Here is a 13,676-nt window from a genome sequence, read left to right on the forward strand (position 1 = left end):
TGCCTGGTTGCTCTGGCAAGGAGGGGTCGTGGGTGACGTAGTCGATCACAGGGGCATCATCGGTCTCGGGTCTACCGGAGAGAAGAGGGGGGAAGAAACAGTAAATATAAAGCAAACATAACATAACAGGACAACATGCAGAGCTAGACGTGTTCTAACGCGGTGCTGCACGATACCAGCGAGGGGGGAAGTCAACCGGGAATGTTTTCCCGGTTCCGGACCTTTGTCAGACAGATGACCGGAGGGTGAAAGTTCCATGTTCAGCATGCTAGGGGCATGTGACAGATAAACGGACCGCGTATCCGGATTCGTTGGATTTTTCTAAGCAACTTTCATGTAGAAAACATTTCCATCCGAGTTACGGTTTATTTTATATGAATTTTCTAAGTTTTAAACATATTCTGGAATTATTTATATTAACAGAAATGGAATATGACGTCAGCATGACGTAGGAGTGACATCAGCAGTCAACGGTCCGGTTGACTGGTCAAAACTGACACGGGGACCCACCTGTCATAGACAGGGGGCTAACAGTGGGTTATTTTAATTGAACAGGGGTTAATTAGCAGTTGGCCCCCACATGTGAGTGACTAATTAGTCTAACAAGTTAATTTTATTTATAAAAACGTTTAATTAGCCTAATTAGGGGTGTGGGCCCCATTAGTCAGTGGTTGGGGAATAGCATCCCGCGTTGACCGTGGTCAACGCGGTCAAACAGAGGCGCAGGGGCCCATTGTCAGCGGCACTGGGCGGGACCCACCGCCGCCAGGTCAGCGTGGCGGCCGGAGCAACACCGACGACCATTTCCTGCGGTGGCGCGGCTCGGGATCCACCGGAAAATGGCCATAGGCCATCATTTTGGACGCGGATGGCCGCGTTCGAACGTGCACGAGACGGCGCATCCAGCGGTGGCACTAGCACGACCGGAGATGGACTAAAATGACGGCGGCAAGCAGCGAGGCGGACGCCGGAGATCGGGCAGCGACGGAAACAGAGCTAGAGGGCGCAGGAAGACGAGCTAGAGGCTCGGGCAGCACCAGGGAGACGCCCTGAGCACGCTCGTGTGCTCGGATGAGCATGAGGACGCCCACAGCGACGGCGGTGTGCTATGCGGCGGAGCTGAGCTCGGCCATGGCGGACATGGTGGCTACGGGGGCGCACGAGTCCAGGGGAGCGAGGGAAGGGGAAGAAGGGCTCACCGCGCGGCGCAAGAAAGGCCCATGGTAGTTTAGGAGTAGCAGGAGTCTACGACGTTCGTCGGGGAAGAAGGGGATCGCCAGCGACCCGAGGAAGACGACGACGTGGTCGGCGATGCAGAGCTCCTTGGCTCCTTCCAGCGGCTCCAGAAGACGCGACAGTCCATGGTGATGCCAAGGAGCACGGCCAGGCCGCGTCGAAGGCACGGTGGCCGCGGAGATGACGAAGACGCGGCGGCGATGGCGCTCAGAGCAGAGGGAGAGAGCTCGAGAGGGGAACTGGTGGGGAGAGGCAGAGGCAGAGAGGAGTGGGAGTGGCGGTAGGTGAGGGGAGGGGTACTCGAGGCGTCGGGGCGTGGAGGCCTTATCCTCCCCGCGGCGCCTATAGCAGCGTGGCTGGCAAGGTGGGTTCGGCGGCGACGGGCGCTGTAGCGACTCGGGTCGTGGAACAGTGCGAGGGGAGAGACGACCGAGGAGGGGGAGTGGGCTGGCCAGCTGGAGTGGGCCGGCCCAGGTGGGTGTGGTCCAGGGAGGAGGGGGGTTGCCCTCTCTCTCTCCCTTTTCCTTTTCTGTTAGTTTTTCCTTTTTATTTATTTTCAGCAGCTTTTGCATTTTCCTTTTAACCAATAATGACTTTGCAAAATTATGCCACTGGCCAAAACAATCTCAAAGAATTAAAGTGCACTGCCACAAAAAGGATGGGAGGCTTTTGGAATTTTTTCCAATTTTATATACTAAAAGGGCATTTAATTTATTGCTTAGGTCACTATTTTAAGTAGTTTAGGCCACTTAAACCCTTTGCAAAAATGTTGGTTCACCACCAATATTAGTTGTGGAAACTTTGGCACATGGTGAACATTTTTGTTTTCATGTTTGAGAAATTTTGAATTTCACTTAGCATTGAATTTGCATTCAAAGGGGAAGTTGAAAGAAACATGAGATAATAATGATCAGGCACATGTTTAGCAAAAATATTAACTTAACCCCAGGGGTTACTGTAGCATCATTACACCGGGGTGTTACAGCTGCAAAGGACGGACAAGGATAGACCATGGAGTGAGTTCCAAATCAAAGTGACAGATGACTCAATGTGAATCTTTCAAGCGGCAACAAGGTGCACGCCGCATGATGGCTTGGACACGCTCTTCTGGGAGGATAGGTGGTTTGACGGACGGAGGATTCAGGAAGTTGCACCGGTCATCTACAGCATGGTCCCGAGCCGTGTTAGGAGGACGTGTCGGCTTGGTCAGGTGGTGACGAATGGTTCCTGGGCTGATTGCATTAATCCTGATCTTGGCACACATGCACTGCAAGAGTACTTGGAGCTTTGGCACAGAGTGCAGGCATGGGAACCAACAGAGACTGGCCCGGATGTTTTCACTTGGTCCTAGGAAGTGAATGGGCAATACTCTGTGAGATCAGCGTACGCTGCCAAGTTTTGGGGCCGGGAGGTGATTCCGACTTCAGAGTTAACTTGGAAATCACGAGCTCCGTCACAATGCAAATTCTTCACGTGGCTGGCTTTGCGTAACAGATGTTGGACGTTCGACCGGCTTGCTAGAAGAGGGTTGCCGCATCAGGACAAGTGCCCACTTTGTGACCAGGAGGAGGAGACAATAGACCATGTGCTGCTAACCTGCGTCTTTGCTAGGACAATCTGGGCGGCGGTTTGCACTGCGTTGGGGAAGCCTGAGTGGACGCCAACCCCGCGGGATACACTACAATCTTGGCTCTGTACGAAGCAACGGTTGAATACGATGGTCAAAAAAGACCTGCATGCGGTTTTACTACTAGCACTGTGGGAGTTGTGGAAGCATCGGAACGCCGTGGTGTTTGACGGCGAGTTGCCATCGATCCACCAGCTCATGCGAAGAATAGAGGCGGAAGGAAGGACTTGGGCGCGTTCGGGACTTATGAAAGGCAACGTTGACTTCGTGTTTGCGGGTGTAGCGAGGTGGATTAGTAGGGAGTAATAGTATAATGTGTACTAGATGGAGTGGTGTTGTGCATGTGTGTGAGTAATCACCACACTTGTAATTGACTGGTGGAGGCTTTCTATGCCTTTCCTTCTTTAATATATAATATGCACACTCGTGCATATTCAAGAAAAAAAAAACCATTTGCCTATTTAGGACAGTATTGAAACTGGATATAACTGAACTCACATGCCAAGCGATAACAATCATCAATGATGGCCGATGTGTTACCTGCATACTGGCCCCCTTTGTTCATGATCTCCACAAGCTCCTGGTTATCCGAGTTCACGATAATCCTATTGCATCCATACTGGCCCCCTTAGTTCTTGTCTCTTAACATGATGTAGTGTTAGTTTTTGTTTTGAGGAAGAAAATGATCGTGTTAAACTGACAATTTACAACTTTCTTTTACAAATAGGCACTCCCTCTGTTTCGAACTATAAGATGTTTTAAGAGCATCTCTAACAGGCGCCGGACGCACCGCGCGCTAAAAACTACTTTGCCGCACGCCCATCGCCTGGTTTGGCATGACGCGCAGCGGTGGCTCCAGCGGCCGCGCTAAAATGCAGCGCGCGCAGCTCCAGCAGGTACGCTAAAATACAGCGCGTGCATGCTACAACTTTTTTTATATGAAAACTTTGCATAGATAAAAAAATACATAGTTCTAGCATAAAATACGATACATAGTTCATAGCATAGATAAAACTATGGTGAAACTAGACAGAAACTACGGATACAAAGGTATTTTATATCATTCGAAAGCATAGATAGATAGAACTAAGGTGCAACTAAATAGAAACTACGGTGCAACGAGAAACTACGGTGACTCCCAGCCGCCATCATTATCACCATCATCATCCTCGGTGATGTCGTCCGAGGTGTCGAGCCACATGTCTTCCCAACGCAGATCGTTGGGGGAGAAGATCGACTACTTGCCATGCTCGACGATATCGCACTGCGATAAAGCCACTGCCTTGCGCCGACGCCTATCGGCACGCTCTGCGCGGCGCCTTGCCATCCTCCTGCCCAGAGCTCGTTCTCGGCGATGACGTCTTTCGGGTGGCGACCAGGGCCTGTCCAAGCGCCACGCCGCCGCGTCGTACGCGCGGGCCGCCTTGTGCGCGCTCCGGAACGAGCCGAGGCCGAGCCGGACGTCGCCGAACCGGATCTCGGTGGAGTACCACCCGTTGGGGCGCTCGCGGACGCCGTGGTAGCCCGAAGAACCCCGGTGGCGCGGCGGCATGGTGGCGCGGTGGTGGCGGGGAAAGCGGCAAGGTGGCGAGGGGAGGGCGCGTGGCTGTGTGCTGTGCGCGTGGCGAGCGCGGGATTTTATAGGCGCGCACGAAGCGGCGCGCCAAATCTACCGCGCCGCGTGCTGCTTTCTCCCGCGCGCGCAAACGCTTCCCGCGCGCGGTAAGTTCCCACCACCGCTGGAGCACGCGAAACCAGCCGGCGCGTGCTAAAACCCAACTTTACCGCGCGGGCGCGCCTTTTGCCGCGCCTGTTGGAGATGCTCTAAGAGCAACTCCAAATGGGACGAACCATTTCGTCCGCCGTCGTCTGTTTACGTCGGTGCGAACAAAAAAGGAGGCCCAACGCGCCGACCCAAACTCAAATCGCGTTCGCGCCGACGCATTTGCGGCCCAAATTTGTGCCCCAAATGCGTCAGCATGGACGCGGAACGGACGCCACACACGCGTTCTCGGTGTCCGTCGAGTCCCCAACTGGCGGCCGTCCAACTTCCCGCGGCCTACCTGGTCAGCTTAATTTATGACCTCAGGCCCACGCGTCAACGATGACGGTCGACCTCGGGCCCACGCGTACGAGGCGGTCGTGGTGCGGGCCATTGCCCTCTCCACGGCGGGCGACTGCGTCCTGCCGAAGATGGCCCCGCCGCCCTCTTCACGGCGGGCAACTGCGTCCTGCCGCCGTCAAAGTCGAGCCGGAGCCGAAGCGGAGCCGTCCCCCATCGAGCGCTACTCCTGGACGGGAGTAGTGCACAAGTGGGTCAACGCGCCACTGGTTTGGGTGGGGGCGACGCCGGTGCAGGAGGCGGCGTACCTCGAGATGTGGCGCCAGCGACGGCTGGCCGAGGAGCACCGCCACGGCGAGAACCTCGAGATGGTCGAGCGCGATGTCGAGGATGAGCAGCGCGAGGCTGAGGAGGAGGCGCACCGGGCCGCGGCGGCACAACCCGCGCCCGACATGAACGCCTTCTGGAACACGACGTTCCCCTGGGCCGTCCCTGCGCTGACGCTCATCGACCTCACGGACCCCAAGGACGACAATGACGCCTAGGACAGCGCGCCACCTCATAGTTTAGTTTGATTTTTAATTTTCTTTAATGCAAATGTGGACGCGTGGACTCTCACTGGCCTTCCTGGCCGGCTTTAATGTTTAATTACTATTTATTTTATTTTAAATATGCATGTGTTCTTTTTTTTCTCGCGCCGTCAAAATGGGTAGGGCTAGCATTGGGCGCATGCGCCGTCCCAAACACGGAAGCGGACGTTCGTGTTCGCCTGGCCGACCCAAACAGACAAAAAGCAGACAAAATCGCCGTCCGTTTGGGTCGGCCCGTTGGAATTGCTCTAACTCTTTTTTTTTTCTTAATCGGAGTATGTAGACACGTTTTAATGTGTTTGTTCACTCATTTCAGTCCGTATGTAGTGCATATTGAAATATCCAAAACGTCTTATAATTTGGAACAAAGGTGATATTTTACAACTTCCTCGGCATCTTCCTAGCCGATGAGGCCTGCTATATGTTCCCCGAGAGAGGAAGTCTCGGCACCTGGCCACTCAACATAGACAGACTAGAAGACTCAATGTGACTTCCTTGTGAGTGCCAGAATAAATCATGCAAAGTTGGGCTCCAATTCATCCTCAGTCAGCTGAGATGAAAGCTTGAGGTCTTGTTATCATCCTTATAATTACAAGCTCCATGTTCGGCCGAGAGACCCTGTCTTCAGCTCGACCAACTGTAACTAGGGTAGTCCTGTGACTCCTGTCAAGTGTCAAATGGGATCACAAGCACCTGAAAATCCTTTTCAAGTCTGCTCCTTGATTTGGCAATTAAGAATTCCAGCTCAGCCACCTGTGACTGTGAGTCGATGTCATGGCACTCACAGCGGCGACATCAATTCTTCGTCCGGGTTACCAAATAACATGGGCTCTGCACTGCCACCATCACTGCACATGTAGTCCGCAGTAGCCTCGTATCGAACCGGTGTCTGGGGATTGCTATCATTGATGCACTTGGCAGCCCGCTCCCCTAATTTCCTATTTCCATATTCCCTACAGCAGTCGAAGATCCTTAACCACATTGTGGTTGTTGGCTCAAACGGCATGTGATCCACAAAATCCTCGAGCTCAACCATGTGTCCATGTTTGCCCAGCAGCTCAATCATGCACTCATAGTGCTCCATGCGAGGAATGATGGATTCCTCAGTCATCAAAGTGAAATAACTCTTTCCCAACCCAACATGCCCCTCGCTGATACATGAAACTAGTGCACTGAGGAAAGTGACAGAGTCGGCCTTAATCCCTTGCGCCCGCATTTCATCAAACAATTCAAGCCCATACTCACCTTTGCCACTGTAAGCACAGCCAAAGATTATCGAATTCCACAGGATGACATCACGAGATGGTCGTGCCTCAAATATCCTGATGGCATAATCAAATAGCCTACACTTGGAGTACATGTCAATCAATGCACTTCGCAGTATATCGTCAATCTCATAGCCATTTCTGATCATGTACGCATGAATCTCCATGCCGTGCTTAAGCAGAAAAATGTTGGCACAGGCTGCCAGTGCCGAACTGAACGTGGACTGGTTAGGAGTTACTTCAGATTGCATTTCACTCAGTGCATGCAGAGCTGCTTCACTCATGGAGTGGCGCTCATAGCCTGAGATAAGTGAATTCCAGGAGTATTTGTCTCTCTCTCCCATCTCGAATTGAAGAAGCAGTTCTGCACTCCTCATGCATCCGCATTTGGAATACATCCTCACAAGAGCGTTCTTTAGGAAAGGGTAACTGAATAAACCACACTTGAAAGCGAATGCATGGACCTCCTCACCTTTCCAAATATCAAGCATCCCAGTACAAGCATTGAGCACCGAACCAAGTGTAACATCATCAAGCTCCTTTGTCTCCTTCCTCATCTGCTGGAACAAATGCAATGCACCAGTCAGATCCAAGGACCTGATATAACCAGTCAACATAGCATTCCAGGACACCAAGTTACGCTCTTCCATCCTGTCGAACACTCGCTTTGCATCAGCAACCCTCCCACAAGAAGCCAGCCCTGACAAAATTGAGGTCGACATTATCATGTCCTTCACTGGTGCCAAGTTGAAGAGCCTTTGGGCTGCATCAATGGCACCGCACTTGGCATACATATCCACGACTGAGCTCCGCACATGGACGTGTTGCTCGTACCCATGACGAAGCACAAAAGTATGCATGCACCGTCCTTCTTCAAGCGCATTGTTATCCCGGCAAGCAAGAAGTGCATGTGAGACGGTATAAACAAGCGGCCTAACTCCTGCCCAGACCATCCGAAAGAACATTTCAGCTGCCATATCCCCCATCCCAGCAAGAAGATACCGGCGGATGATGACATTCCACGAAATGGCATTAGGTTCGGAGATACCATCAAATGCCTGCCTCGCATCTGCAAGTAAGTGACACTTCCCATACACATCAACCAGCGCTGTGCCAAGAATCACATTGGACTGGAAGTCCCGCTTGGAGATATGGCCGTGGAGCTGCTGGGCACCACACGGGTTGAGGCACTCTGAGCAGCAGGCGAGCACGGATGCCATTGTGACATCGTTGGGGCGAACGCCACGGGCGTACATATCGGCAAAGAGGGAAAGCGCCTCCGTGGGTTTCCCGGCGCGGGAGGAAGCGTAGATGATGGCATTCCAAGAACCGCCGTCACGGCGCGGCATTAACTCAAACAACTCCCGCGCGTCCGCGAGGCCGCCGCAAGCAGCAAGAGACTCGATGGCGCGGTTGAATAGGAAGGTGGGGACTGATGAGCGGTTGAATTGGAAGGTGGCGGAGGTGAAGTGGGTCGCGATGCGGCGGGCGGCCGAGAGGGAGCCGTGGTCGGTGGCCAGACGGAGGAGGGAAGCGTAGAGTGAGGAGGGTATCGGGGAGGAGGACCAGGAAGGGGTGAGAGTGTCTAGGGCGGCGAAGAGTCTTCCAGCGGCTATGTGGGCAGAGATTGCGTACACAGCTGCGGCGGAAGTAGAGGCGCCGGCGGCCGCCGCGGCCATGGTGGCGATCTGGCGGGAGGAGAACGAAAGAGGGTGCTGTGTTTTCTTATTTCCTTTTCATTTTGGGAGACCTATGTAGTATTATTATGTGGGCCAAACTTCGGCCTGATGACTATATTAAGGTAAAACTGTGGCCAAGACTAGAGGATTGAATTTTTTTCTAAAAAGTTTCAGACTTTTTGCTACTCTCCAATCATATAAGCATCGTAGTTTTAAACTAAGATTGAGCTAATCTTAATTCAAAACTGTGACATTCATTTTGGATTAGTGCAGCTCAGTCTGCGCTCAGACAGGTGCGCTCCCGATAAAAAAATTTGGCACGTTTACTCCATAAGAAAACCAGTTCCGAAAAAGACGGTTCTTGGCTTAAAAAAAACCGCTTTTAAGAGATCTATATTATTGAAGAAAATGTTCATCAACAATTACAAATGATCAATATTTTAAAAATATTCATGAATTAAAAAAATGTTTAGAAATTTTAAAAATATTTGTGTTATTTAAATATGTTCATAAGTTTTTAGAAAACCAATGTACAATCAATAGACCAAAGACAAAACAAACAGAGAACTGGATGAAAATGAAAACCTGTAAAACAAACTAACCAAATAGCAAATTTAAAACTAATCAAGCATCATTAATGTATTTTAAATCTGGAGTATCTCATTAAAGACCACTTTATATGGAACGTCGGTGTATGCCTCGGCGGCGCATAAAGGTGGGTCTCGAACGAGTAGAGCAAGTGGCAATGGCCGGCAGGCGGAGGCACACAACACGTAGCGGCGCCCGACACAACATGCCTGGGCAGGATCAGCGGTGCCAACAGTGATGTAGCAGGGCGTCGGCGATGCTTGGGCATTGCGCAGCTCAGCCGGCGCAACTGGTGGCGTCAGTCTACAGTTCGAACAACGAGCAGCCAAGTGCACCGCATGAGCTCGGTTTGTGCGGGCATGGTAGCATGTGTCAGTGCTAAATCAGGTGTATCTCGAGGTAGGGGTCTTAAGGTAGGCGTTTTGGAGCGATTGTAACATGGACACATGATTTTACCCAGGTTCTGGCTCGAAGAGATAGTACCCTACGTCCAACTTCTGATTGTATTACGGGGTATAATACAGAGTACAAGTATCCACCACAAGATTGTTCTAATAAATATGAGATGATTTATTGACTAGTATAGCCTGAGTTATATAATGAAGGAAATATGCCCTAGAGGCAATAACAAAGTTGTTATTTTATGTTTCCTTATTCATGATAAATGTTTATTATTCATGCTAAAATTGTATTGATCAAAACTTAAATACATGTGTGAATACATAAACAAATATCGTGTCCCTAGTAAGCCTTTACTAGACTAGCTCTTTGATCAAAGATGGTTAAGGTTTTCTAACCATGGACATGAGTTGTCATTTGATAACGGGGTCACATCATTAGAAGAATGATGTGATAGACAAGACCCATCCATTAGCTTAGCGTAATGATCGTCCAGTTTTATTGCTATTGTTTTCTTCATGCCAAATTTATATTCCTTCGACTATGAGATTATGCAACTCCCGGATACTGGAGGAATACCTTGTGTTCTATCAAATATCACAACGTAACTGGGTGATCATAAAGATGCTCTACAGGTATCTCCGAAGGTGTTTGTTGAGTTGGCATAGATCGAGATTAGGATTTTTCACTCCGAGTATCGGAGAGGTATCTCTGGGCCCTCTCGGTAATACACATCATAAGCTTGCAAGTAAATGACTAAGGAGTTAGTCACGAGGTGATGTATTACGTAACGAGTAAAGAGACTTGCCGGTGATGAGATTGAACTAGGTATAGAGATAACGACGGTCGAATCTTGAGCAAGTAACATACCGATGGACAAAGGAAATTACGTAGCGGTTTGACCAATAAAGATCTTCGTAGAATATGTAGGAGCCAATATGGACATCCAGGTTCCGCTATTTGTTATTAACCGGAGAGGTGTCTCGATCATGTCTACATAGTTCTCGAACCCGTAGGGTCCGCACACTTAACGTTCGTTGACGATATAGTGTTATATGAGTTATGTGATTTGGAGACCAAATGTTGTTTCGAGTCCCGGATGAGATCACGGACATGACAAGGAGTCTCGAAATGGTCGAGAGGTAAAGATTGATATATAGGACGATGGTATTCGAACACCGAAAGTGTTTCGGAGGGTACATGGTACTTATCGGGTCACCGGAAATGAGTTTCGGGCACCCCCGGCAAAGATATCGGCCTTATGGGCCAAGAGAGGGAACACACCAGCCCACAAGGGGCTGGTGCGCCCCTATAGAGGCCGGCCCTATGTGGAGGATAAGGAAAGAGGGGAGGGAAAGGAAAGTGTGGAGTAGGACTCCCCCTTCCTTCCCTCTCCCCCCTCTTTCCTTCCCCCTTCTTCATACAAGGAAAGGGGGGCGCAGGAGGGCAGGAGTCGCAGGGCCAGCGGCCAGCCGCTTGGGGCGCGCCCTGGCTGCCCTAGGCTGCCTCCTCCCCCCGTTGCACCTATATATATGTGGGGAGGAGGCGTCACATAGGAACACAACATTGTCTTAGCCGTGTGCGACGCCCCCGTCCACTGTTTACTCCCTCGGTCATATTTTCGTAGTGCTTAGGCGAAGCCCTGCGGAGGTCACATCAGTATCACCGTCACCATGTCGTCGTGCTGTTGGAACACATCTACTACCTCGCCGTCTTGCTGGATCAAGAGGTCATAGGGCGTCCTCGAGCTGGACGTGTGCATAACGCGGAGGTGTCGTACGTTCGGTACTAGATCGGTTGGACCGCAAAGAAAGTTCGACCACATCAATCGTGTTATGAAACGCTTCCTCTTATGGTCTACGAGGGTACGTAGACATACCCCCCTCGTTGCTATGCATCTCCATGGATAGATCATTGCGTGTGCGTAGATTTTTTTGTTTTTCATGCAACGATTCCCAACAGTGGCATCATGAGCCAAGTCTATGCGTAGATGATATGCATGAGTAGAACACAAAAAGTTGTGGGAGGTGAGAGTCATACTGCTTAACACCAATGTATTATTTTGATTCGGCGATATTGTGGGATGAAGGGGCCCGGACCAACCTTACGTGTCCACACACATGAGACCGGTTCCACCGACTGACATGCAACTAGTTTTGCATAAAGCTGGTTGGCAGGTGTCTGTTTGTCCTACTTTAGTTGAATCGAATTTGACTATGGTCGGTCCTTGAAGAAGGTTAAAACATCGAACTTGACGAATCATCGTTGTGGTTTTTGCCGTAGGTAAGAATGGTTCTTGCTAGAAACCCGTAGCAGACACGTAAAACTTGCAACAACAAAGTAGAGGACGCCTAACTTGTTTTTGCAGGGTATGTTGTGATGTGATATGGTCAAGACATGATGTGATATACATTATTGTATGATATGATCATGTTTTGTAAGATATTAGGCAACCAGCAGGAGCCTTATGGTTGTCTCTTTATTGTATAAAATGCAAACGCCATGTAATTGCTTTACCTTATCGCTATGAGTTAGCAATAGTTGTAGAAGCAATAGTTGGCGAGACGACCACGACACAACGATGGAGATCAAGGTGTCGAGCCGGTGACAATGGAGATCATGACGATGCTTTGGAGATGGAGATCAAAAGCACAAGATGATGATGGCCATATCATGTCACATATTTTGATTGCATGTGATGTTTATCTTATATGCATCTTATTTTGCTTAGAAAGACGGTAGCATTATAAGATGATCACTTCACTAAATTTTAAGGTAATAGTGTTCTCCCTGAGTATGCACCGTTGCTACAGTTTGTCATTTCGAGACACCACGTCATGATCGGGTGTGATAGACTCTACGTTCACATACAATGGGTGTAAGACAGTTTTACACACGCGGAATACTTGGGTTAAATTTGACGAGCCTAGCATGTACATACATGGCCTCGGAACACTGGAGACCAAAAGGTCGAACGTGAATCATATAGTAGATATGATCAACATAGAGATGTTTACCATTGATGACTACCACATCTCACATGATGATCGAACATGAGTTAGTTGATTTCGATCGCGTATCACTTAGATGACTTGAGGGATATCTATTTAAGTGGGAGTTCTTAAGTAATTTGATTAACTGAACTTAATTTATCATGAAGTTAGTCTTATAGTTTTGCATATCTATGTTGTAGATCAATGGCCCGAGCTACCATTCCCCTGAATTTTAATGCTTTCCTAGAGAAAGCTAAGTTGAAAGATGATGGTAGCAACTACACGGACTGGGTTCGTAACTTGAGGATTATCCTCATTGCTACATAGAAGAATTATGTTCTTGATGCACTGCTAGGTGAAAGGCCTGCTGCCGGAGCAGATGCTAACGTTATGAACGCCTGGCAAGCTCGATCTGATGACTACTCGATAGTTCAGTGTGCCATGCTTTACAACTTAGGATCGGGACTGCAAAGACGTTTTGAACGTCATGGACCATATGAGATGTTCTAGGATTTGAAGTTAATATTTCAAGCAAATGCCCGAGTTAAGAGATTGAAGTCTCCAACAAGTTCTATAGCTGCAAGATGGAGGAGAACAGTTCTATCAGTGAACACATACTCAGAATGTCTAGATATTATAATCACTTGACTCAGCTGGGTATGTGTTCACAAAACCCAAATATTGGAGAAGAAATATGAGGCTATATTCAATCATGCATATAAGAGATCAAAGAAGACTCAAATAACTTTCATGGATAAAAACATAGATCTGATCATAAACTCAAAGTTCATCGGATCCCAACAAACACACAGCAAAAAGACTTAAATCATATAGATCTCCAAGAGACCATTGTATTGAGAATCAAGAGAGAGAGAGAGAGAGAGGAAGCCATCTAGCTACTAACTACGGACCCGTAGGTCTACAAAGAACTACTCACGCATCATCGGAGAGGCACCAATGGACATGCTGAACCCCTCCGTGATGGTGTCTATATTAGATATGGTGTTTCTGGAACTTGCGGTGGCTGGAATTGATTTTCGTCGACTCCCTTGGGGTTTCTCGAATATTGGGGTATTAATAGAGCAAAGAGGTGGTGCGGAAGGCCACCAAGGTGGGCATAACCCACCTGGGCACGCCTGGGCCCCCCGGCACGCCTGGGCCCCCCGGCACGCCCTGGTGGGTTTTGCCCCCCTCGGGGCACCCCTCTGGTCCTTCTTCGGCCCATCTTGTGTCTTCT

The 13,676-nt window shown here is 49.5% G+C and overlaps 1 protein-coding gene across 1 annotated transcript; it reads right to left on the bottom strand.

Moving 5' to 3' along the window:
• Positions 1–5,817: 5,817 nt before the first annotated feature.
• On the bottom strand, positions 5,818–8,520 carry LOC123045508 (pentatricopeptide repeat-containing protein At3g26540-like). Its single transcript, XM_044468589.1, has one exon. The coding sequence runs from the start codon at positions 8,457–8,459 to the stop codon at positions 6,297–6,299; it is 2,163 nt and encodes a 720-aa protein (XP_044324524.1). The 5' UTR covers positions 8,460–8,520; the 3' UTR covers positions 5,818–6,296.
• Positions 8,521–13,676: the final 5,156 nt, after the last annotated feature.

Source organism: Triticum aestivum, chromosome 2B, assembly GCF_018294505.1.
Source record: "Triticum aestivum cultivar Chinese Spring chromosome 2B, IWGSC CS RefSeq v2.1, whole genome shotgun sequence".
Classification (NCBI taxonomy): Eukaryota; Viridiplantae; Streptophyta; class Magnoliopsida; order Poales; family Poaceae; genus Triticum; species Triticum aestivum.